Source organism: Schistocerca piceifrons, chromosome 2, assembly GCF_021461385.2.
Source record: "Schistocerca piceifrons isolate TAMUIC-IGC-003096 chromosome 2, iqSchPice1.1, whole genome shotgun sequence".
Taxonomy (NCBI): domain Eukaryota; kingdom Metazoa; phylum Arthropoda; class Insecta; order Orthoptera; family Acrididae; genus Schistocerca; species Schistocerca piceifrons.
Genome location: NC_060139.1, coordinates 293,014,937 through 293,042,024, shown reverse-complemented (window position 1 = coordinate 293,042,024; position 27,088 = coordinate 293,014,937). Strand labels below are relative to the sequence as shown.

General features: G+C 38.9%; 1 protein-coding gene across 4 annotated transcripts in view; it reads left to right on the top strand.

Annotated features, from left to right (window-relative positions):
• LOC124777932 overlaps positions 1-27,088 on the top strand; it is a 94,170-nt gene that overhangs the window by 14,315 nt on the left and 52,767 nt on the right. For 2 of the 4 annotated variants that reach the window (XM_047253483.1, XM_047253482.1), the window contains exons 2-3: positions 19,943-20,176; positions 21,984-22,097. In XM_047253483.1, coding sequence (XP_047109439.1) covers positions 19,943-20,176; positions 21,984-22,097 — 348 coding nt within the window. Of the gene's footprint in view, positions 1-4,522; positions 5,221-19,942; positions 20,177-21,983; positions 22,098-27,088 lie in introns of those variants that run through there. The other 2 variants (XM_047253484.1, XM_047253485.1) reach the window with 2 other exon arrangements.

The window sequence follows — 27,088 nt, the reverse complement described above, 5'->3', positions numbered from 1 at the left end:
ATTATTTCTTACTGTCACTTAACTACTCTCACCTGAGTAGCAAAATTCACTGCTATACATCAGAGCAATGAGCAAACCTAGCTTCACCTTCTGAATCACTACTAATAGTTGACAGCTTGTACTACTAGACAATGAGTCACATTTCTTCCTCATGACACCCACCTTGTCCATATCAACCAGGTGAAAAATAGCACTTATGTTTAATTCTCCTCATCCGTCTGAGTTCACCTGTCATCTGCTGAACTTAAAAATAAAACAAAGAGATTGCACTTACCCCACCAGGCGTTGATGAAACTGCACCCCTACAGTCATCAAGTCATCTTTTTCATCCACAGATGACATTGTAGGTTTTGTCGCTAGCTCTGCCACCAAATGGCGTGGTGATGACCTCGAAGATCCCCTGCCAATACCACTCCGAAAAGTGCAGTTGCACTTGGTGAGATGACTGACTGTGCTGATGGACTGGTGGGCCCAGTGGAAACCCTGCTGACAGTAAGGAATGCTTTATACAGTCACCGTACATGCTTCGTCGTAGCTCAACAGGGCAAAACATACCTCATTTTGTTGACACTGGCCGGCACTAACATACAGGCAGCAGCTTCCATCGTGGTGAGAGAATGCTGTGTAGGTCTTCTGTGTTGCTGACAGCTTGCCCATGGGTTGCTGGTGGCCACTGTAGGCCACTGTTGTGACATCAGCAGCGTGCTAACTCTCGATCAGCAGCGTGCTCGCGATGGTGCCTGGAATAGCCAAAGATGACAGCTGCTAACATGAGTAACTTAGAAGTAGATATCCTTGGAGTAGTGAAGCAACTTAAATCATGTGATAAAAGCTAGTCTTCTGGTCCAGGCTGTATACCAGTTAGGTTCCTTTCATAGTATGTTGATACAATAGCTCCATACATAACATCACATACAACCGCTCGCTTGGAAAGATCCATATCCAAAGACTGGAAAGTTGCGCATGTCACACCAACATTTAAGAAAGGCAGTTATCCACTAAATTATAGGGCCATATCATTAACATCAATGTGCAGCAAGATTTTGAAACGTACATTGTGTTCAAACATTATGAATTACCTTGAAGAGAAAGGTGAATTGACACAGTCAGTATGGATTTAGAAAACATCATTCTGGTGAAATTAACTAGCATTTTGTTCACATGAAGTGTGAAGGGCTATTGACAAAGGATTTCAAATTGATTGTGTATTTCTAGATTTCCAGAAGTCTTTTGACACTGTACCTCACAAGCAGCTTGTAATCACATCACATGCTTACGGAATGTCTTCTCAGTTATGTGTCTGGATTTGCGATTTCCTGTCAGAGAGGTCACAGTTTGTAATAATAGATGGAAAGTCAACGAATAAAACAGAAGTGAATTCTGTCATTTCCCAAGGTATGTTTTAGCTCCTCTACTGTTCCTTATCTGTATAAACTATTTGTGAGACAGACTGAGTAGCTACCTTAGGCAGTTTGCAGATGATGCTGTCGTTAATCGTCTAATAAAGTCATCAGAAAATCAAAGAAATTGCAAAACATTTCAGATAAGATATCTGTATGGTGCAAAAATTGGCAATTGATCCTAAATAATGAAAAGTGGGAGGTCATCCAGATGAGTGCTAAAAGGAAGCCATTAAGTTTTTGTTACATGATAAATCAATCAAACCTAAAAATAGAAAATGTTGTGGCATGGTGAACCAAAGACTGTATTTTATTGGCAGAACACTTAGAAGATGCAACAGGTCTGTTAAACAGACTGACTACAGTACGCTTGTCTGTCCTTTTTTGGAGTACTGCTGCATGGTATGGGATCCTTACCCAATAAGATTAACAGAGTGCACTGAAAAGTTCAAAGAAGGGTAGCACATTATGTATAATTGAGAAATGGGGAAACGTGTCACAGATATGATACAGGATTTGGGGTGAACACCGTTAAAACAAAGGCATTTCTCATTGCGGCAGGATCTTGTTACGAAATTTCAATCACCAACGATCTCCTCAGAATGTGAGAATATTTTGTTGACGCTGAACTATACAGGATAAAATTATCATAAGGGAACTCAGAGCTCGCACGGAAAGATATAGATGTTTGGTTTTTTTCTGCTTGCTATTTGAGAGTGGAATAATATAGAATTACTGTGAAAGTGGTTTGACAAAGTGCCTACCAGGCTGTTAAGTGTTATTTGCAGAGTATTTGTGTACATGTAGAATAGCTTCTCAGCTCCGCATGCGTTCACTGTGGTGATGCGGAGAGTGCTTTGCGTGGGATTTGACCCTCTGCTCTCTGGCAGGGGTCAGATGGCGGTTGATGCTATGGTGCTAAATGCAGTGTATGGCTGGTGCCTGATGACCAAGCACACACGTCGTGCTGCATTGCCCTGCTGATTGACATTGCATCAGATGCCTGCAACTGAGGCTGCTCCAATTTGCTGTGACATCCATTGCAGTAAAGAGGGTCCCACAATCAATCCGGCATTATCTCGCATCCCTGAGACCTGTGATGCCGGCCACTTCCTAGTAAATATTCCAGAATTTGAATCAAGAACAGTTGCCAACATGGGTAACTTAGAAATAGATGTCCTTGGAGTAGTGAAGCAATGTAAATCACTTAATAAAAGCAAGTCTTCCGGTTTGTACTGTGTACCAGTTAGGTTCCTTTGAGAGGATGCTGATGCAGTAGCTCCGTACTTACGTACAATCATATGCAACCGCTTGCTCGACGGAAGATCCATACCCAAAGACTGGGAAGTTGCACAGATCACACCAATAACCAAGAAAGGCAATAGCAGTAATTAACTAAATTACAGGGCCGTATCATTAATATCAGTTGGTGGGTCATGTTCTGAGGCATCAAGGGATCACCAATTTAGTATTGGAGGGCAGCATGGAGGGTAAAAATCATTGAGGGAGACCAAGAGATGAATACACTAAGCAGATTCAGAAGGATGTAGGTTGCAGTGGGTACTTGGAGATGAAGAAGCTTGCACAGGATAGGGTAGCATGGAGAGCTACATCAAACCAGTCTCTGGACTGAAGACCACAACAACAATACCATTAATGTCAATATGCAGCAGGATTTTAGAACATACATTATGTTCGAACATTATGAATTACTTTGAAGAGAACAGTCTATTTACAAACAGTCAACACAGATTTAGAAAACATGTTTCTTGTGAAACACAATTAACTCCTTACTCACACGAAGTGTTGAGAGCTATTGACAAGGGATTTCAAATTGATTGTGCGTTTCTAGATTTTGAGAAGACTTTTGACACTGTACCTCACAGGTGGATTGTAATCAAATTACGTGCTTATGGACTTTTGTCTCAGTAATGCAACTGGATTCATGATTTCCTGTCAGAGAGATCACAGTTTGTAGTAATTGAGGGAAAGTCATCAAGTAAAACAGAAGCGATTTCTGGTGTTCCTCATGATAGTGTTATAGGCCCTTGGCTGTTCCTTGTCCATATAAACTATTTAGGAGACAATTTGAGCTGTCTTCTTAGGATGTTTGCAGATGCTCTCATTTATCATCCTAGTAAAGTCATTGGAAGATCTAAACAAATTGCAAAATGGTTTAGAAAAGATGTCTGTATGGTACAAAAATTGTCAATTGACCCTAAATAATGAAAAGTTGGGGGTTATCCACATGAGTGCTAAAAGAAATAAGTTAAACTTCAGTTACACATTGAATCAATCACATCTAAAGCCCGTAAATTCAACTAAATACCTAATATAAATGGATAGATAACAAATTTACTCACCAAGTGGCAGCAGAACACCCCCCCTCCCCTCCCCCCACACACACACGCACAAAATGATTTATCTTTAGGAATTACAATTACATAAAACTTAAAGTGGAAAGAACACACAGAAATGTGGGGAAGGTAAACCAAAGACTGTGGCAAACCAAAGACTGTGATTTATTGGTGGAACATTTAGATGATGCTACAGATCAACGAAAGAGATTGCCCACACTATGCCTGTCCGTCCTCTTTTTGAAGTACTGCTACAGGTGTGGGATTCGTACCAGATAGGATTAATGGTGTACATTGAAAAAGTTCAGAGAAGAGTAGCTTGTTGTGTATTATCAAGAAAAACAGGAAAGAGTGTCACAGACATGATACAGGATTTAGGGTAGACGCCATTAAAACAAAGGCATTTCTCGTTGTGGCAGGATCTTCTCACAAAGTTTTAATCACCAACTTTCCCCTCCAAATGCAAAAATATATTGTTGACGCCAACCTACATTAGAGAGAAACAGTCATTATGATAAAATGAGGGAAATCAAAACTCAGATGGAAAGGAAGTGGTGTTCGTTTTTTCCGCATGCTGTTCTAGAGTGGAATAATAGACAATTATTGTGAAGGTTGTTTGTTGAACCCTCTGCCAGGCATTTAAGTGTGATTTGCAGAGTGTCCATGTAGATGTACCACATTAATCTTTCTGTTTTGTGATCTACAATGACAGAAGTTCATTTCCAAGAGTAATGTGGCTAATCTTTCTCCATTGATTAAAGGTAATTTAACATTGATATATAAAAGGTGCGTTTTTTTTTTAGTACGCACCACAGATACTCTGCTACCCACCAGCTGCTCTGTCAGTGCATGCCTGACTATTGAGGGGAGCCCCACAATTTGTTGTCAGATAGCAGAGGTTGAGAAGTTCACATCTGAGATTGCTGCATAATCATCTGAGCCTCTGTTTTTGACCTTCCACTTGCCTCCGAACCAGAGAACCACAATTGACTCTGGATACTATGCTGCAGATAGTGAGCTGAGCTTCCACTCTGTGTGCTGTGATAGAGATCTTATTTTGGTTTACCCATAAAGCATATGTCATTTAATAAGTATCAGAACACTGCATGACAAAGATGCAATATAAACATACCCACACCAATAAGAGAGATGTAAGAAAAGAAAGGTGAACATGTATCTTCACTCTAATGTTTACTCTTCAAGGCTGTCCCTTCCGGTCTGTGATTCTGGGTGGACGTGTTGCGTGTGTGAGCTGTTTGTATTTGTTAAAGGGTTTTACAATATATGTCTTCTAGAAAAGGAGGCAGTTTCTTTCATTTTTAAATTGTCGCCCAGAAAATGATACCTGGAAGCACAGCAACATGCAATCTTCAAGTCTAATGGTGACCTGATTTATGATTGTACGATACTGCATTCTTTATCACAAGGGTGGAAGAAGTTCCCTTTTCTTCAAGAAAAAAGATGTAAGTAGCTGTTAAAAAAAGAATTAATATATTAATAAATTAGACTGTTTCAGTGATAATCGTAGCAATAAACTGTGGAGGTGCAAACTTAGAAGCATGAATCAATGCTGTTGAAAGTATCTGCCAGTCACACACCTCCATGTTATGCGAACCTCTTTTACGTGGCTGGTACTTAATTGAGCAGTATAACTGGCGACCATAAAAAGGATGGTGCTAGGTATAGATAATTGAAGTAATTACAATATATAAAATGTGGTAAAAATTTCCAGTGTTTTAATTATCTTTTCATTTCTTTGTTGCATGAAATGAGTAATATTGAAAAAAGAAAGAGGGAAGGATTATGAAAGGATATGCATGGACTGAGAATAAAATTTGTTTGGAAACTACCAGAAATAGAAATTGTGAAACCCATCGAGAAGGTGGGAAGACACTAACTTATAGCTTGCATAGCTGCACTTGATAGCGCCTCACTCGTATCTAATAGTTGTAGTACCTTCCCCTCCCATCCTAAAAAATTGGAGCATTATAATATTAGTATTTATTAAAAACAATTTTTGACTGGGAATTTTGAATAAGTGTAAGTGTGGCAACAATGAGTTGCATTATATGTTTGCAACACATCACAGGATAATTTAGCAAATTTCTCAGAGTAATGAAGAAAAGCATATTCATTTTAAAATTTTGCAATTAGAAAACCACAAGGACAGAAATGGATAAAGCAAATGAAACCATTGTCGACAAGTCAGTAATTAATGTACAAGCACAAAATGTCACTTCAACTAATGCGACGACAAACGATACTGAGTGTGAGAATGTCGACGAGAGAGATGACAGTGGCGAGTATTATTTAAGCTCAATTATTATTGTGGATAGCAATGTGATTAATGACAGAGGTTATTTATGGCAGATGAAATAAATTCACGAATATCACTGGGAAGCAGTTTTCCACATGAGGGCTAGTGAAAGGCGCGGTAGAGAAAATTAGTAGATCTAAAATTTCCGCATCAGCCAAAACAGACCTGTAGGTGTTGAAAAGGTACCCCAATGTTGATGCAACTTAAGCAAGGGATGATGAAAACTCTTAATGAATTTAGGAGTGAACAAACACAAAAATTTAATGAACAAACTGAAAACTTTAGTGATCTAACACAAACATTTAATAATTTAACACAAAAGTCAAAGATTCTTCAAACCAGCAAACACAAACATTTAAAGATTTTAAGGAATTGTGACACAAAAATTTTAGGAACTTTCAAATCAACAAATGCAAAAATTTTATGACGTAAGTAAAACATTGTGCACTGACCTGTCAAATGATTTTACATGTAAGTTGTCTGAAAAGGGAAAAGAATTAAATGTGGAGCTATTCACAGATCTGTCTCAGGGAATAAGATAAGTTAGATAAAAAGATATTGGATGTTGACACAGCATAGGGGGAAGTGACAGGTAAGGTGAAAAACATGAGTGACACACAGATTGAAATGCAGGTGACTCAATCAGAAATTACTAAAAGTGTAAAGGAGATGCAAGATACTATTACCAAGCCGCAAACAATATGTAAAGATTTGCCTGAGTAAGTATAGGAACTGTTTGTAAAAATGAATAATTTAAAATTGAGCAGTAAGTTTGTAAAGAAAACCCAAGAAAGAATTGATAAGGATGTAAAGAACTTAATGGAGAGAGCCGAATCAGGATTACTAGATAAGGATACAACATTAGCAAAGAACGTGGTGCAAGAGCACAAGAGCAATGTGGAAGGGCTCAAAGAGGTAAGGAACTAATTGCCGGGACCAAATCATGCTTAAAAGCAGCAGAAGAAAAATTACCTAACAGTTTAACTAGTGGTGCTGACATCACAAAGGAGCCACTAATCACTAGCAATCAAGTGCAGTCTGGCGGATTAGAAAGCTGCCATACATATCTGTTGTTTACCGCTGGCCGCTCAGGTGGAGAGGAAGGAGAGCATAAAATTCAGGAGGCACTGCCAATGTCAATACTAGTTGCACTGGCGTACACAGAGTATACCCACATGCAGCTGAACAATGCAATGGCAGTATCAGACTGCACCTCCTGCCTGTCTGTTCTTCTAGCTGACAAGGGGTTACTACAGCATAGTTTCTTATTTTTACTACAGAGGGTAAAAGACGCACCCTGTGGTATTCACCAGAGCCTTCCATAATGTGTTACCATGCAACTGGACTGAGGCACGGAAGATGAAGTTCGTTGTGGGGTGATGCTTTATTACGGGCAACTGATATGGCCGAGCAGTGTCATGAACAGTTTGAGAGTGCCTTCTTGGACAAGTTCTGGTACATAGCAGAGGAAGAGAGGCTAAGGCGGGAGTTATTTAACCCAGTACCATTCATCATTAAACATGGGGCCTACAGAAATATTTTGAAAAAATATGTAAACAAAACAAGATATTGGACAAATCCAGTCTCTCACATGGATGTTCTAAAAATACTCGGAAGTCACTCACCACCACAAAGCAAGGAAAAATTAATCACAATACCTGAGAATGATGTAGAATACTTTTATCCATTCTGGATTCGATTGCCCTCAATTTATGAAGAGGGTGGTTACAAACTCAGAACAATAATGTGCGAAGTAAACATCCGCAAAATAACTATTCGCAAAGTAGTAACAGTGGGCACTCTTACCACTTGCGTAATAATAATCACACAAGAAGTAACTGGGAATCAAGGAGACAAATGAGGTTTTAAAGGAAACCATAAACCTAATAAAAATGGACCAGCTTATACTGAACAAAGGGGTTTTGGACAACAGATTCAAAATGTAACCCTGGTGGGTTGTAATAACCAGTATAATAATTGGCAAGAACCACCAGGTGGTAGATGGTCAGGCAGTCCTCCTCCTGGTAACTAGGACCAGCAGAACAGCAAATCAGAAGGGGTGAGACTTCAAGCATTAATACCCATTGCTATCGGAAAAGTTTTTTTAAAATGCATTTTTCTAGTGGTGGAAAAACTTGTAATTAATTGTCTTATTGACATGGATACTTTCCATCAATACAAGGTACAGATTGATATAGGACTGGAAAAGTTTTTCTTTACAATTAACAAAGGTTATCAGTAGATTTAATCAAAAAAGGTACAATAGAAAACAAACCTCTGCTAAATATAGACATTAGAGTGCAAATGTCTTATAGAGATGCATTGTTGCGCAATGCACAAAAAGACAAACAGCTACATGAAGGAAGTATAGATGTAGCAGTAATACAAGCAAACATAAGTGAATCAGTTTGTTTGTTGGAAGACCACTAAGAGGAGCTACAGGAATTAATACTACACTATGAGCATGTATTTGAAAAGCTCCCAGGAGTAATAAAAGGTTACACATATGAAATGGATGTTTAGCTTTACAAAACATTCTGTTTTTCATAATGTCCTGTACCATGGTCCAAGGAGGAGGCAGTGAGGAAAGAAATTGAGAGGATGAGAGATTGTGGAGCCGTACAATGCTCATACTTGCCAGATTGTAATCTGATTTTAGCTATTGCCAAATCTGATGGTAGTGTCAGGTTTGTACTTGATGCACGGAATATAAACAAGATCATTGTTCCTTTTTAGGACATGTCCCAACAACTTAGAAGAACAGTTACTGAAGTTCCGTAAAGTCAAATACCTTACCACAATTGATTTAAAGTTCGTATTGGCAGGTAGCTCTCTATGAGGTCAGTAGGAAATACACAGTCTTTATCTGGAGGCAGAAGCTGTGAATTTTGTGTCGTGGCTTTTGGTTAAATGTGAGTGGAAGTGTTTTCATTCCTGTGTGGGACAAAGTTTTAGGTCCAGAACTCCTTAATAATGTCACTGTCTGCTTGGATGACTCGCTAATAGCAACACCTATGCGGAAAGAGAATTTGTGACTTTTGGGGCAAGTACTTATAAGGATTCTCAGAATACGGTGTTACAGCAAATTTAAAGAAGTCTGAATTTGGGAAGGAAAAGGTCAAATTCCTAGGACACATCATATCACTCGAAGGTATTTTCCCAGACCCAGGGAAACTAGATGCAGTCAGACATATTGCCCCACCTCAGGAAAAAAAACTCAAAAATGTATTTCGCCAGAGCCAGGGAAACTAGATGCAATCAGACTCCCCCCCCAACTCAAAGCTTATGAAGGTCTAGTATCTTTCTTTAGAAAATTTATTGCTGACCAGTTGCTGAACAGCAATAAGGCCTAGTATCTTTCTTTAGAAAATTTATTGCTGACCAGTTGCTGAACAGCAATGTCACGTTAAACTTGTTATGGAAGAATAACCCATGGATGTGGATCAGTGAGTCTCCAACCAACTTCAAAAACATAAAAGAAGCTTTACTCTGTGTAAATATATTGCATCACCCAGACATGTCATAAGGGTTTTGTTTAACTACTGATGCATCTTCACAGGCCTGAGGGCGTGCCTGTTCCAGATCACTGAGATATATGGACAACAAACACCCAGGATAATTAGTTTTGCTCCCAGAACTCTTAGTGAATGTGAGCAGTCATATTCAGTAATGGAGCATGAAGTTCTCTCTGCAGTGGGGGCTTTTAAGAAATTCAAATATTATTTGTAGGGAAAATACACCAAACTCGATTGTGACCACCAAACGCATTCCTTTCTCTTGACATGCAAATTGCTGCACAGAAGAATAGCCAGATGGTGTCTTAGTTGCAGGAATTCAGTTTTTATGTAGTGTAATCAAAGGTAAACAAAATGTAATTGCTGACACCTTGTGGAGCCTACCCCAAGGGCTAAATGAAGTTTTAGAACTCACTAAATATGATAAATCCGTGTCATAGTTATGCAAGACAAAACACACCAACCATATTATGTAAAATCGTCCAATAGCCTGGAGCAATTGCAAGAAGTAGATCCATGCTGGTAAAAAATAAGACTCAAACTATGTGAAGGAGATGATGATGATAATTCGAAAATGTACTATTTGTCAGGATACTAAACAATCCAACAAATTAAAATCAATTAAACTGCATCTAATAGGTCCCACAAGACACTTAGAATTAGTAGCATTGGATGTTGCTGGTCCTTTTCCAAAAGGAAAAGCAGGCATTAAGTATGTAATTGCCTTATGTGACATTTTTTCTAAGTATGTTAAATTGTATTCATTGAGGACAGTGACAGCTGGTTCTGTTATTAGAATTACAGACGGCTTTCTCCTGAGAGTAGGGAAGCCACAGATACTGTTACTGATAATGCATCGTACTTCATAGGCAACAGATGGAAAGAATTCAGGATCACAAATAATTAAACACATGCTGGTATCATGATTCCACTCCGAAGCAAGCTCTGTAGAAAGGGTGTTTAAGAAATTTAATAGATTTATATGCTGCTACAAACCACAGAAACATACAAAATGGATTTCAGCAAATCATTAATAACTTGCCACATACTTTGACAGGTTTGACACCAACTGAATTAATGTTTGAGAAATGAGAAATGGATGAATGAGAAAAATCACTCCCTAAAGTATCTAAGGGAGATACGTTATTTGAAGAAAAAATACGCCAAACCTTGATTAACCTAGGAGAAAAGGATTAGCAGGGAAAAAAGTCTTATGACTAAAGATTAGGGCACACCATACAATTCCACGTAGGACAAGAAGTATTATTGCAAATGACCCAAACATGGAAAACTTAACTGGAGATGGCAACTCTTACACACTGATCCATTTGTAATTACGTAAGTCCCTCGTCCAGGATCAAATAGACTAGATTACCCCATAAAGGGAATGGACAAGGGCCTTTATCCACACAAAGATCGAAAGGAATTTGTATGTTGACTGGGTTTGACAAGAGGTTAAACCAACTATGAAGTTGTCATGCTTAAGTGTAGAAATATTTCACTATAAATTATGAAAGATGTTCACTTAGTTTTAGGATAATTTTCTCTCGTGTTATTTATTTGTGTATAAATAAAAATAAGGTTACTCATTAGTTATTTAAGATGTTCTTTTACAAAGTATAGACAAAAATTTACATTATAGCTATATAAAAGTAAACTAAGCACTAAAGTACAGGAAATCTGTGCATACCATGACAGAATGAATAATTCTTGGGATGTGTTCATGCTCTGAATAAGCTGTGAGAAGGGGTAATGAACTCATTGTATGAATATGGAAGAGACCGAAAAGGTAAGTCAAAGTGATAGACATGCTGTTAATATTTGCTCTCACACAAACAAGAGTTATATTCTGAGAACCGGTCAGAAAAATAATGAACTAAGAACAATTGCATACTGAATGAAAATATGTATGTTAAAAGTGTGAATGATATGTTGATTGGCCTTGGTGCAACTACTTGTTTAGTTGATAAATGAATATTAAATTTTTTTTACAAGGAACAATGCTTGGTCACATCTTGAGAAGAAAGAGAATTTAGGTAGCTGGTACCAAAAGAAATGGTGCAAACTGCAGTTTGAGTAATTGTTTATATACAAATATGTGTATGACTGTGATAATGTGAATCTAATGCATGAATATAAAGAAGTTATATATGTAAAATGTTGTGAAATGCAATCAAGGCCCTGTACTACCAAAGAATGAAAAATAGGGGGTCGGACCGTGCGTTGAAGAATGCAAGTAACATTATATGAATGAATGTTGAATACAAGTGTCCAAGACACAATTACATGTGATAACGGCTTATCTGAATGCCCTCCCATGAACATTTCTTTTTGACACAACCTTTGCAGCAAAGTATTTACACATAAGAGCTGTATCCCGCGAAGAAAAGTATAAATTAAGTACACTGAAGAACAATCATTACAGGTACTTTTAAGCAAATGACATTAATAAACTAGTATGACATAATGAAATTAGAATTTTATCTATAGTGCTGCAAATGCTGAATAAATAGTTTGTCCTAAAACACGAAGAATCGTTACAGAGAATTTGCTCAATTATTATGTGATGTGTAAATGATGGATTTCTGCAGGAGATGATAAATGCTTCTTTCTATTCCTTATCATAACTCCCTGTAGATTCGTAATCCACCTTTTGGTAGAATTGAGAGAAGCGTGGCTAAGTGTAGTTATACTTGCTTGTGTTGGAATTACAAACGCTTGAGTTAAATGAGATGTGACCGTGGTAGTACACTGAATTGCATAGATGGATATCGTTTTTTCAGTTCTGACGTGTCACATGTTTTGCAAATTATTCATGTAAACAAAGATTATGTCACAAGTTAAAAAGTAAAAGGGAGTACTAACTCATTGTAAAATTTGATGAGAATTTTTATGAAATAACTTGTCACTGAAATGTTGTCATGTGTCAAATAATATTAAAATGACATTTATGTGTAGTTATAAGGAGCAAATTTACATCGTGAGAGTGAAGTCTTTTGCGATGGCACTGATATGTAAACCATTCTTGGTTTTCTTGCTGTGTCAATTTGGGATAAAATCTCAAGCTTTCAACAATAGCCTCCATCGTCATCGTCAAGGGGCAACTGACTATCTTCACTGCCTTTGTGGTAGCCTTATATAGCTTTTGGATGGCTTCTGAATGGTTGGCTTGTGATTGGTCGGCGATTATGTACTGCTGTCGCAGACGGTGTCAGTGTCTGTGCTGGTGGCACCTCAGCTTCCATGGGAATATAACATTGCAAAGAATGTCTCTGCTGCTTCTCTGCATCGAGTGCTCATTTCCATTCACCGCTCAGGTAATATCCGCTATCACAGTTAAGTTCTTTTTGCTCATTCTTCTTTCAACAGCTTACTGAATAACGGAATCCTGGCATGGGACAAAATTTTTATTTCATCAAACAGTATTTTATGTTTGTTAGTGAGGCTGTGCTCTGCAGTTGCTGATTTCTCTAGTTCTCTATTTTTAATATGCTGTTGGTGTTCTGCACAGTGGTCAGAAATGGTACAAATGTTCTGACCTGTATAATTGCTTTCACACTCACAGGGGATATTGTGAATTCCAGGGACCCTTAGGCCGAGACTGTCCATAACAGGGCGCATCATCTCCTTAATTTTCTTAAGAGGACAAAAAAATACCTAACAAAGTTGATGATTCCTCTAATCGAATGACACTGGACACTGGACTCGCATTCGGAAGGACGATGGTTCAATCCCGCGTCTGGCCATCCTGATTTAGGTTTTCCGTGATTTCCCTAAATCAATCCAGGCAAATGCCGGGATGGTTCCTCTGAAAGGCCACGGCCGACTTCCTTCCCCATCCTTCCCTAATCCGATGAGACCGATGACCACGCTGTCTGGTCTCCTTCCCCAAACCAACCAACTCTAATCGAATGTTGTGAACATCACATCAAAAACTTCCAGGTGTTCATTGAAAAAATTAAACTGATTAGATTTGGTCCAAATGACATTTTAGTCAGCTTGGATGTGGTATCACTGTTCACAAAAGTTCCTGTGGAGGACACTTTGAAAATGCTGTGAGAACTTTTTCCTCCTGAAACTAAAAAGTTGCTCCGGCATGTGATGATGGCCACCTATTTCTTGTATGGTACTAAATTTTGTGAAATTACGGATGGTATGGCAATCGTCTCTCCATTATTGTCTAACTTTTTTATGGAGAATTTTGAGGAACGTGCATTAAATTCGGCTCCTCTCTGTCCATTCTTATTTTATCATTATGTTGATGATATGTTTATGGTCTGGCCACACAGTGCAGAAGCTCTTGAACAACACATGAACAGCATACATCTGAACATCCAGCTCACTGTCGAGATGGAGAAGGAAGGAAAGAAGAAAGGAAGGTTGTAATTCTTGGACGTTTTAGTACAACAACATGCAGATGGGCGTCTCGGCCACTTGTGTACCACAGGCTGACACATACCGATTTATGTCTTAATGCCCAGAAGAGAGCTGTTTTGAACACATCGGTATATAGAGAAAAAACTGTTTCTGATGAGGACCACTTGAAGTCCGAAATTGACCATCTGAAGTATGTGTTCCAAAAGAATGACTATTATGCGTGTGATATAAAGGCAGTGTTCTCCAAGAAAACGAAACGGGAAAATGCTGCACACTCACAGGATGAACCACTGATTGCAGTTCTTCCTTTTTGTAGCGCTATATCCAGTAAAATAGGAAGAGTGCTGCATAGATGGTGTATAAGACTGACTTTTTGTCCTCCTAAGCAAATTAAGGAGATGATACACCCTGTTAAGGACAGTCTTGGCCTCAGCGTCCCTGTAATTTATAATATCCCCTGAGAGTGTGGAAGCAATTATGTAGGTCAGACCATTCGTACAGTTTCTGACTGCTATGCAGAACACCAACGGCATGTTAAAATCAGAGAACTAGAAAAATCGGCAATTGTAGCGCACAGTCTCACTAACAAACACAAAATATTGTTTGACAAAACAAAAATTTTCTCCTATGCCTCCACATACTGGGTTTCTGTTATTAAGGAGACTGTTGAAATAAGAATGAGTGAGAAGAACTTTCACCATGATAGCGCGTATTACCTGAATGGTGCACGAAAACGAGTGCTCGATGCAGAGAAGCAGCTGACACATTCCTTGCAATGTTTACATTCCGACAGAAGAAGTGGCACTACCAGTGCAGACATTGACACCGCCTGCGACAACAGTATGTAATCACCGACCAATCACAAGCTGACCAATCAGAAGCCAACAGTATGTAATCGCCGACCAATCACAAGCTGACCAATCAGAAGCCCTCTACGGGCTATACAAGGCCATCACAGCAACAGTGAAGATAGTCAGTTGCTCCTGACGATGACGATGGAGGCAATAATCGAAAGCTCAAGATTTTATCCCGAATTGTCGTGGCAAGAAAACTGAGAATGTTTTACATAAATTTGCAATATGTCTTAATTTATTTATGTATGTGATGTGAATTTTTACACTCATGTATAAAGACATGTTAGGAAAACTGTATGTGAAAAGGCTATTTAACATGTGTGAAATGAAAAGAGGCTTAAAGAAAAACCGTCCATGGATAATACATGTAGCATGTACAAAATGAGGAATACACATTCGTTTGAAGCAGTGATCAAACTTGCTTGTCCCTACAATGATGAAAATGTTCCAAGTGTCCTTTGCAGTGGCATTGGACGTTGAAATTTACTACGGAGGAGGAATTACAGCAAGTAATTTACGGACTTACCTGGAATATGGTGAGCTGTCGATGTTGTGCCGGTGATATGAGATGGCCTTCTGCACACCGAAATATGTGATGATGCCGTGGTCTGTATAACCATGGACAGAACTTTATGGCTTCACTGTCGCGGCATTGAATTTTTTAACCACACACACATCAAAGTACCCTCTAGTCACTATAATGACATGCAATTTGACATCATGTACAAAGTTATAGATCCAAGGCTGAACTGTTCACCATAGTTGTACCGATGGTACCGCAAGGCATGCTCACAACAAACATCACTTAGCATGTGGAGATGTCACTGCACGAACTGTAGGCGTTGGTTATGTCTCAATAATGGAGCAAAAGACTCCTAATTCAAACATGTCCTTCGTCGAGTCATGATCTCTTGTAAACTGAACTTTTGTAGATTTGTAAATTTCATGTACATTAATTGTAACATAAATAATGCTGACATGGGGAGGGGATAAATAAAATCTTGGTCCCAAATAAAAGGATTGGATCCCCAGTCAGGCCAAAAAGTGGTTTAAGAGGTACTCTCATATGAAAATGTTTCCTTACGCCGATATCAAAGTTTTCACTCTTCAACTATCTGCATTTTTCCTGTCCACACTTCTGGGGGGACGTATTGATGAGTGAGGTATGTGTATTTGTGTAAAAGTTTGTTGTAATATATCTTCTGGAAAGAGAGGCAGTTTTTACTTCTAAATTATTCATCCAGAAAATGCTACCTGGAAACACAACAAACTGCAATCTTCAAGTATAACAGTGACCTCATTTATTATCGTATCATACTGCATTCTTTATCATGGGGATGAAAGATGATCCTGTTTCTTCAAGAAAGGAGAAGTAAGTATCATTCTGTTAAAAGGAGAATATTAATCATTTAGACCATTTCAGTGGTAAGCGTAGCAAGAAACTGTGGAGATGCGAACTTAGTTGCATCAATCACTGCTGGTGAAAGTATCCGACAGCCACACACCTCAAAATAGTCCATATTATTTACTCCTCCCTTATGTTGCCACTACTTAAATGGCCAGTACAGTGCGATGCTAGCTCTCTTCACCAATTCAGCCAACCATGTATAGGAATCGAGAGTGGCCTGAGAACTCAGATGACAAACTCCATTTGTGTGGAGATGAGCTACAATTTCCTCCTGGTTACATCTGGGCTCACTGCTTTCAACAGCTACTGCCAAAGCCTCTATCACATCTTAAACGAGACTTCACAGGAAACACATAGAATGCACACTGGCTATCTTTCCCAACTTGCCTACTACACTCCTGGAAATTGAAATAAGAACACCGTGAATTCATTGTCCCAGGAAGGGGAAACTTTATTAACACATTCCTGGGGTCAGATACATCACATGATCACACTGACAGAACCACAGGCACATAGACACAGGCAACAGAGCATGCACAATGTCGGCACTAGTACAGTGTATATCCACCTTTCGCAGCAATGCAGGCTGCTATTCTCCCATGGAGACGATCGTAGAGATGCTGGATGTAGTCCTGTGGAACGGCTTGCCATGCCATTTCCAACTGGCCCCTCAGTTGGACCAGCGTTCGTGCTAGACGTGCAGACCGCGTGAGACGACGCTTCATCCAGTCCCAAACATGCTCAATGGGAGACAGATCCGGAGATCTTGCTGGCCAGGGTAGTTGACTTACACCTTCTAGAGCACGTTGGGTGGCACGGGATACATGCGGACGTGCATTGCCCTGTTGGAACAGCAAGTTCCCTTGCCGGTCTAGGAATGGTAGAACGATGGGTTCGATGACGGTTTGGATGTACCGTGCACTATTCAGTGTCCCCTCGACGATCACCAGTGGTGTACGGCCAGTGTAGGAGATCGCTCCCCACACCATGATGCCGGGTGTTGGCCCTGTGTGCCTCGGTCGTATGCAGTCCTGATTGTGGCGCTCACCTGCACGGCGCCAAACACGCATACGACCATCATTGGCACCAAGGCAGAAGCGACTCTCATCGCTGAAGACAACACGTCTCCATTCGTCCCTCCATTCACGCCTGTCGCGACACCACTGGAGGCGGGCTGCACGATGTTGGGGCGTGAGCGGAAGACGGCCTAACGGTGTGCGGGACCGTAGCCCAGCTTCATGGAGACGGTTGCGAATGGTCCTCGCCGATACCCCAGGAGCAACAGTGTCCCTAATTTGCTGGGAAGTGGCGGTGCGGTCCCCTACAGCACTGCGTAGGATCCTACGGTCTTGGCGTGCATCCGTGCGTCGCTGCGGTCCGGTCCCAGGTCGACGGGCACGTGCACCTTCCGCCGACCACTGGCGACAACATCGATGTACTGTGGAGACCTCACGCCCCACGTGTTGAGCAATTCGGCGGTACGTCCACCCGGCCTCCCGCATGCCCACTATACGCCCTCGCTCAAAGTCCGTCAACTGCACATACGGTTCACGTCCACGCTGTCGCGGCATGCTACCAGTGTTAAAGACTGCGATGGAGCTCCGTATGCCACGGCAAACTGGCTGACACTGACGGCGGCGGTGCACAAATGCTGCGCAGCTAGCGCCATTCGACGGCCAACACCGCGGTTCCTGGTGTGTCCGCTGTGCCGTGCGTGTGATCATTGCTTGTACAGCCCTCTCGCAGTGTCCGGAGCAAGTATGGTGGGTCTGACACACCGGTGTCAATGTGTTCTTTTTTCCATTTCCAGGAGGGTATTTCCTCTAGAGGTTCCATTACTTGCCAAACCTTGTAGCTCCCATTAACCTACACATCCAATCTATGTGGTTGTCCAGATATAGAAAATTGTCCATTCGTCCAACATGAGGCACACAGTGCTGCCTTAGATGTGTTATCAACACAGTGCAGCACCTCTTACCTGTAGCTAAGGCATGAGGGGCAGGTATGCGGCCAGTTCCTACATCTGCCTTCTTTCCAGACACACATCCCTGTTACTTTCTGCCATTTATGTTCAAACGATGACAAACCAGTAAGATGTTGCACATAGGAAGGCAGAATGAAGAAGAGGTTTCCAAGGGTTCCAGAGATGTTACAGATTTTGTCACTGCAGCCTAGTGTTGGAGCCTGATGCCTACTGACTGTGGCCAGTGCAATTTCTAGCTATTTCGAGACTGTACCCAACTGGCTGCATACTTTGCTCCTTTCTGTGTGAAGATAAAATTAAGGCATGAAATGTGGTACTGCTTTGGTTCCTCCTAGTGTTAAGTTTATGAATGCTGCTAGTGTTTTTAAACTGTGACTGTTCCTTCATGCAAAACTTAAAAAATTCTGAATTTATTGTTAGGTTGTTGTTAGTATGTCTAGTTTTAAAATAGTTGTCTACGCGAGTTTCATGGGTGGAAAGGTCATATCTCTGCAATGAATACTTTGTCTGTGTGTGGAATTGCCCCAAAAAGAGATTCCACATGACATTAATGAACTGAAGTATGCAAATGAAACTGTCTTTCTGATGCTCTTATACTAATTATATGTAGATCAGACACTGCTGAACTCTAGGTTTTGGAAGCTCTGTACTGTGTGGCACCATGGTTAAGACAATAGCCTCATATTCAGAAGAATGTCAGTTGAAATTCCCATGTGGACATCCAGATTTAGATTTCTGTGGTGTTCCTAAATTGCTTAAAGCAAAGGCCATGATTATTCCTCTGATCAGGGCTTGGCCAATTTCTTTCTAAGCTCTTGCTGCCCAAGCCCTGTTGATGTCGTTGCCTATCTTCCTTTTCCTCCGTGAAGTATTATGGGAGACATGTTTCTCAAAGTACCTATCTCTTCGTCCTTTTTTTTTGAAAGTGGGGATCACCACATCTGTACATACCTGATGAGTCATTTATGTTTGCCTGATGAAGTATTGTGCTAGAGGAATGAGGAATATTTAGTGAATGTAAGTGCTCAGGGTGAATGTTTTTTTTTGTGGTATGTATATTTCTGGAGCGGTTACTTGCAAAATTGTTGTGAGAAGAATAGTTAGCTAAATGACTTACTGGAATCTCACATCACTGCTAAATGAATGCTGGTTGAATGTTCCCTCTGCCAGGCCCTTTGTGGTGATTTGCAGAGTATGGATGTAGATATAGTTGCAACTGCTCACTACAAACAGAACTAATCTGTGTGCTGTCTTATAGAGACGGTAGTTAACACCTTGAGGGGAGGAGTGAGAACAAATTTTTCATCAGACCTTCAGTGGTGATGTTGAACTGTACATTGTAACTTACAGATTTGTTGTAAATTCCTGTAATTGATTTAAGCTGTCGGCAGTACCACATAAAGAAAAAAAAAAAACTCTTGATTTTTTTTTTTTTTCATTTTTAACTATAGCACACAAGCTTAGAAAGTTTGGGGGTGAATGGTCCTTTGTCATCAAACTTAGGCTTCTATTTAAAATTGTTCTTGAATTGTGTTTATTTGACTGGTTTGTAATTAAAAAATGTTTTTACAAATGTAGAATGTAAAGTACTTGAAAATATGTTGGTCAGTAAAAACTTTGGAATACTAATCGTTCATTAGTTTTTTTATGACTTTAATAAACATACTCACACAGTGCCGTCTATTCAATGTTATAGTATTAATTAACAAGAATTCCTTTCTTGTTTCCAGATGGGAGAGAGCATCTCCTATTCTCCCAAAAACAAGATTTGCTGAAGAGAAGGAAGCAGTTGCTCGATATTAAATTGCAATTGCAGAAGGATATTCACACTACCCAACCAATCAACTTTGGTAGCAAGTATGGGGCACTGTCTGAAGCAAAGGCTTTATCAATTGCAGATGGATTGCATCATAGATTTTCAGATGTACGGTTTCTTGAACGATTGGAGTGCCACATGCTATGTGGTAATGACGGGTGGTCCTTTGGCCTGATCTAATTGCATTAATGTGTATGGAGGCTGAATGCATGTGTGATATGTGGATTGAAACTGACGATTTTCATAGAACAGTATATAACAACAAAAATAAACAAACTGCAAAATATGATTCAATTGGCAGCAACAACAGTTAAATGAACCATGTAATATACCTGATCTCTTATATTAGCTCTAACAGAAGCCCATGAATATAAGATTCGCTGAGGTGAAAAATCAGTATGGAATAATGACAACTCTGCACTATATAATATTTCATTTGTTGAGAGATGAGTAACAATTATTTATTTCCCAAACCAGAGTTGTTGAGAAAATGGGGTATCAATAAATGAAGAGTAGATTGTTGCAGATATAGATGAGTAACTTGAAAATTTTCATTTTTTTGGATATACATTGCCTTTGAACTATATGTCTCCCATTACATCAGGAAGCCAAAATGCCTTCTCAGTGCAGTATTCCTTTACACTACAAGCACACATTCTCTTTCTGAAATCTTGTCTGACACGTGGTATCCCACCTAATGGCCTGACCATTAAAACTGGCATGGTGGGCTGTCACCCAGCCTACCAAAGAACCTTCAACTTTTCCAATTCCATCTGTCCCTCACCAATCTGGACTTTCACAATCATACAATCCAAGCTTAAACCACACTTGACAGCTTCTACTGCTTCACTGGTTATGTGGTCTATCAATCCTACTCCAGCATTCTTCTGTAGAACCACATTTTAAAAGCTTCAAACCTCTTCTTGCCAATACTATTTATAATCAATATTTCACTTTCATATAAGGCTACACTCCAGATAAATACTTTCAAACACTTTCTGACTATTAAATTTATATTTAATGTCCACAAATTTCCTATTTCAGAAACACTTTTCGTGCTATTGTCATTCTGGACCCTATATCCTCTTTACTTCAGCCATCACCATTATTTTGCCACCCATAGTTCCTTTAACTTGCAGTGTCTCATTTTCTAATCTAATACTCTCAGCATCACCTGACTTAACCCGTTAACTGCCATGATCCTCATTTGGGGTTTGTCTAAAGTATAGCATTTTCTTTCATTGTCACAGCCTATGTGTCACTCAGGTAACCCAAAAATAAATGTAGGTTGAAGAAAAGTAGTTTGGCAGTTAATGGGTTAACTCATTTACATTCTGTTAGCCAGTTTTACTTTTGTTAATGTTCATCTTGTAAACTCTTCTTAAGTTGCTATCCATTCTGTTCAACTCATCTTACAAATCATTTGCTTCTATGACACATTTCATATTATGAAAAGGGTAGTTGCTTCTCACCATATAGCGAAGAAGCTGAGTCTCAGATAAGCACAACAAAAAGACTGTCACAAGACACACACACACACACACACACACACACACACACACACACATGCAAACACAACTCACACAAACATGACCACGGTGTTTGGCAGCTGAAGCCAGACTTGTCAGAGTCCGTACATGACCTGAAAGATGTTATTTAGTTTGTAATCTTAATTCTAAATCTCTGTCTTAGAATTATGTAAGCCATCCAAAACATTCCAGTATCTCGAGGTCATTTGCAGCATCATTATAATTTATTGTATGAGTGAATGAATATGGCATATAGTACCTGTAATAGGTGCTGCAGAATTATCTGTCCTCCGTCATAGAATTTGATAGTAAGAATGTCGTTTATAAACTGTGAGAATTAACTTAAATGCTGCAAGATCAAAAGATGTCATATGTTTAACATGTTAAAATGTTAATTACTGTATTTAACCATTCCTTTTCTTTCAGGTTTGAAGGTTGTGGATTACAATAAATCTAAACTGGTAGTGCAGTTCAGACCGTCTTATCTGGAGAAGATTCTTCCAGAGGTCTATGCTATATGTCTTTTGGCAGGAAGTAATGGTAATATGAGTCGTATGTTATTGTAATGCATTAACTTACATATTTCTTGCAAGTTTTGCTTGTGCCATACAAACAAAATATGGAGCTCCATTCTGTGTTCCGATTATTGGAGCATTGTAAATACTGTTTCAGTAAATATGTGTATTCATTATGTAAGTGGAAACAGGTTGCAACAAATAAAGAAGTTTTTTCAGCATTAGGTGACACATAAGAGGAGTGACTATTGAGAGGAGGACAAGACTGAACTAGGAAAATTTTTTGTTTGCAAAAAACCATCTAAATGAGAATGAAATCTGTAACATATAGCTTAAAACCAGTCCCTTATTTTTACGAAAGGAAACAGTAATAATAGAACTCACAACAGCAAAACACTTGTGAAAAAGAGTGTACATTGTTAATAGGAATGTATTTATAATTGTATATATGCTGCTATTAAACATCTCTTGATAATAAAGATAGGAACAGTTGGGACTGAAAGTACAAACAGATATAGAAAAGAAATTCACACATCAAGGTTCAGCAGGTTGACATCTATATCTATACTATTACAATGGAAAGTCCAGGTTGGAATATAAACAATTATGAAAAGGACAGATTGCAACTCACGGTAAAGATGAAACATTGTTTCTAGACTTTCAGAATCTTTCGTTGCCATAGAATAGGCTTTCTTAATAATATCAGGTACTATCTTCATAATATCAAGTTACAGTCGCACTTAAATTATTGTAGTTAACCTTTATAGTTCATGTACAAATTAACTATCTTATATACAGCTATAATTTCAAATATTAACATCAGTATTGTCCATATCATAGAGCTCTTTCATATTGTATAATGGTTTTTTTGTCAGCCAGTCATACAGTTTTGTTTCGAATGGCAGGGATTGAGCAGTAAGAGGCAGCTTGTTAAAAATTTTGAGGGCATTTACTTTATGACAGTTTCCTGTTATAGCTAGCCAGTGCCTTGGAATGTCAATGTTTGCCTTATTTTTGTGTCATGTTTGTGTATTGTTTCTCTTAAAACACATTACTTAATGCTGTTCTTGACAGACTGTAGACTCATAGATGTATAGATTCACAACTGTTAGTAGCTTAAGCCTGGTAAAAAGAGGGTGACAATGCTGTTAAGAACAAGCCTTGCATAATATGCAGACAACTTGTTTTTGGATTTTTAAAATGTTGCTGATATGAGGAGAATGTCCCATATGAGAAGGCTGTATGAGATGTGTGTCTGAAAGAGCCCAAAATATGCTGTATTTAGATAATTGTGGTCTTCAGTCCTGAGACTGGTTTGATGCAGCTCTCCATGCTACTCTATCCTGTGCAAGCTTCTTCATCTCCCAGTACCTACTGCAACCCACATCCTTCGGAATTTGTTTAGTGTATTCATCTCTTGGTCTCCCTTTACGATTTTTACCCTCCACGCTGCCCTCCAATGCTAAATTTGTGATCCCTTGATGCCTCAAAACATGTTCTACCAACCGATCCCTTCTTCTAGTCAAGTTGTGCTGTACTTCTCTTCTCCCCAATCCTATTCATACCTCCTCATTAGTTACGTGATCTACCCACCTTATCTTCAGCATTCTTCTGTAGCACCACATTTCAAAAGCTTCTATTCTCTTCTTGTACATACTAGTTATCGTCCATGTTTCACTTCCATACATGGCTACACTCCATACAAATACTTTCAGAAACGACTTCCTGACACTTAAATCTATACTCGATGTTAACAAATTTCTCTTCTTCAGAAACGATTTCCTTGCCATTGCCAGTCTACATTTTATATCCTCTCTACTACGACCATCATCAGTTATTTTACTCCCTAAATAGTAAAACTCCTTTACTACTTTAAGTGTCTCATTTCCTAATCTAATTCCCTCAGCAACACCCGATTTAATTTGACTACATTCCATTATCCTCATTTTGCTTTTGTTGATGTTCATCTTATATCCTCCTTTCAAGACACTGTCCATTCCGTTCAACTGCTCTTCCAAGTCCTTTGCTGTCTCTGACAGAATTACAATGTCATCGGCGAACCTCAAAGTTTTTACTTCTTCTCCATGAATTTTAATACCTACTCCGAATTTTTCTTTTGTTTCCTTTACTGCTTGCTCAATATATAGATTGAATAACATCGGGGAGAGGCTACAACCCTGTCTCACTCCCTTCCCAACCATTGCTTCCCTTTCATGTCCCTCGAATCTTATAACTGCCATCTGGTGTCTGTACAAATTGTAAATAGCCTTTCGCTCCATGTATTTTACCCCTGCCACCTTTAGAATTAGATAATTATTACTGACCATATATCTCAGTTTCCGTATGAGGTAGGACACTTGTGGGATTTTTTTACAGACTTGATTCATGTGTTCTTCCCAACTGAGTTTGGCATCAATATGTGTTCCTAAAAGTTTGAGACATTTATTTTCATCTCCGTAGTCAGTCCTAATATAAGCTTTTGAGTTTTGTCTAGATTACAGACAAGTTTATTGGCTGCAAACCAGTTCAGTGCAGAGTCAAGAGTTTTTGTGAATTCTTACTAAGGCTTGGGCTGGCATGATGTGAAGAATGTGAAGTTGTATCATCAGCACAGCAGATTACAGACTGCGATACACAGTGGGGCAGATCATTGATAGCCGCAATGGAAAAGAAGGGGCCAAGGACCGAGCACTGTACCAATTTCTACTAAGGGAGAATGTCTGTTTCTAATTGAGACTGTCTTCTGTTGGTCAGGTAGGGACGGATTACTGCCAATGTACATTTCTGTTGACCATAATACTCACAATTTTGTTAGTAATATGTTAAAAGGAATGCAGTCGAAAGCTTTACGTAAATCACATAATACAAGTGAAACCATCTTCTTATTTTCAAAAGCAGTTAAAGTTTCGTCAACAGTTTCTAGAACAGCCGCAGTTGTATTTTTACCTGCCCGAAATCCATACTGATTGTTGCGTAAGAGTCCATGTTTTTCGAGGGCATGTTTTTCAAATTAATTACTTATTGAATGTACATAGTGAATCAAATATTTTTTTGAGATCATTGGCACACTAGAAACTGGTCGATTGTTCTGGGGGAATAGTTTATCACCCTTTTTGTGTTTGGGCATAACTTCTGAGATTTTGAGTGAATCTGGAAAAACTCCATACTCTAAACATTTATTAAAAATAAATCTCAGTGGCTCACTTATCAAGTGACCTGATCTTTTAACAACATAATTGGACATCCAGTAGCAGTCCATACTTTTGGAACTGGACAATTTGGAAACAGTTTTACAGACCTCATCAGGTGTTATTTTGTCCAAGCGAAATAAAGGTTCTTCAGGCAGCTGGGGACTGAGGAGATCCCTTGCAGAAGTATCTGAGGTGTTAAGTTTATCTCTTAGTTCTCTAACATGACAAAATGGTCATTCAGATCTCATGGATCAAGAAGAGTTTGACACACGTGGCTGAAAGGATTATCTTGTCTAATAACTTCCCATTCTGTCCTGCACTACTTTGTAGCACCTTCCGAGTTTGACACACGTGGCTGAAAGGATTATCTTGTCTAATAACTTCCCATTCTGTCCTGCACTACTTTGTAGCACCTTCCATATAACTTTCACATGCTGCTGTTTTGGCCTTTCTGAGCTTATCTTTGTAATGTTTTTTTACTCCAGAGGTAGTCATTGTAGACCCCACTCCTCTCTTCCTCTCCTCAATTATCCTCATTTTTGTGCGTTTTTCATAATTTCTGCAAATTCTTTTGTATACAAGTTGATTTTTGTGCTTTTATGTGTAGGTCTACGTGGGGAACTAACTTTTATTAATGGGAAGCATGAATACCATAAGTCTGTATTTTTTAAAGAGATCATCAAAACCATTTTCAAATCTAGCTTTTCCTGTTTGACTCCCATATGTACAGTCCCAATTTGTGTTCTTTAATTTTTCAATGAACAACATAATGCGCTCCTCCCTCTGACCTCTCACTCATGCCACATTAGATTTATTGTAATAAGTTGAATGCTTGTGATAAACTGTTAAAAGCAAAGGATCATGATCTTCAAAAACTCCATCAGCCGGGCTAGTCACATATTCCTCTCTATGTAAGTTAACAATAATATTGCCTAGACATGCATCATTATGACAGTGCAGGTTTAAGGATCTCAAAATATTTAATGTTCTAGAGAGTTGTTGCTTTGAGTCTCCCATTTCAATATTAAAATCCCCACAGATAATGACCTTTGTTTTTAGTTTAAGGAGTTTTTTAACCGTTAACTCAAATTGTTCAAAAAATACATTTATATCTCCATTTGGAGACCAATACAGGCTAACGATTATTTCATTTCCTTCAGTTAGTCTCAGACAACTAAACTAAGCATTTATTTCTGAACAATACAGTGTCACATCTAGTTTTGAAAATTTTAGCACATTCTTGATGTAAATCCCAGCGACACCCTTTTTTCGCCTTTTCCTACAGATTATGTCAGCTACTACATATCCTTGAGGGATGAAACTTTCAATTTCATTTTCTTTTAGCCAATGTTTTGCCAAGCATATCACATCTAACATTCTTAATGTTACAAAAATTTTGCAATTCTGATAATTTATTTCTTATACAATAGATATCGACCTGCACCAATGTAAATATTTTAGCACTGTTTGTTTCTCAGTTATGCAGTTACATGATATGTCCAAATTATAGGCACTCTAGCTGTCTGTGTCAGAACTGCAGGAATGTTTACTTCTGGTAAAAAAGCATTTTCTTTATCGCTTTTGATAGAAGTTGGTTCTGGAGTTAAATCACTTTTGTCCTTCAATGCTATAATTCGACTAGTGATCGGAGCATGTTTTTTTTCATATGAACTATTTCCACGATCTTACTGCTAATAAATGCTTTTCCCTGTCTGTTGATGTGAAAACCATGTGTTGTATGGAATGTTTCCATAGTGTGCTTATGTTGACGTATGTTCCTGCATAGATTTTGCATTGCTTTATCCGTTTTTTTCACTTCCTTATT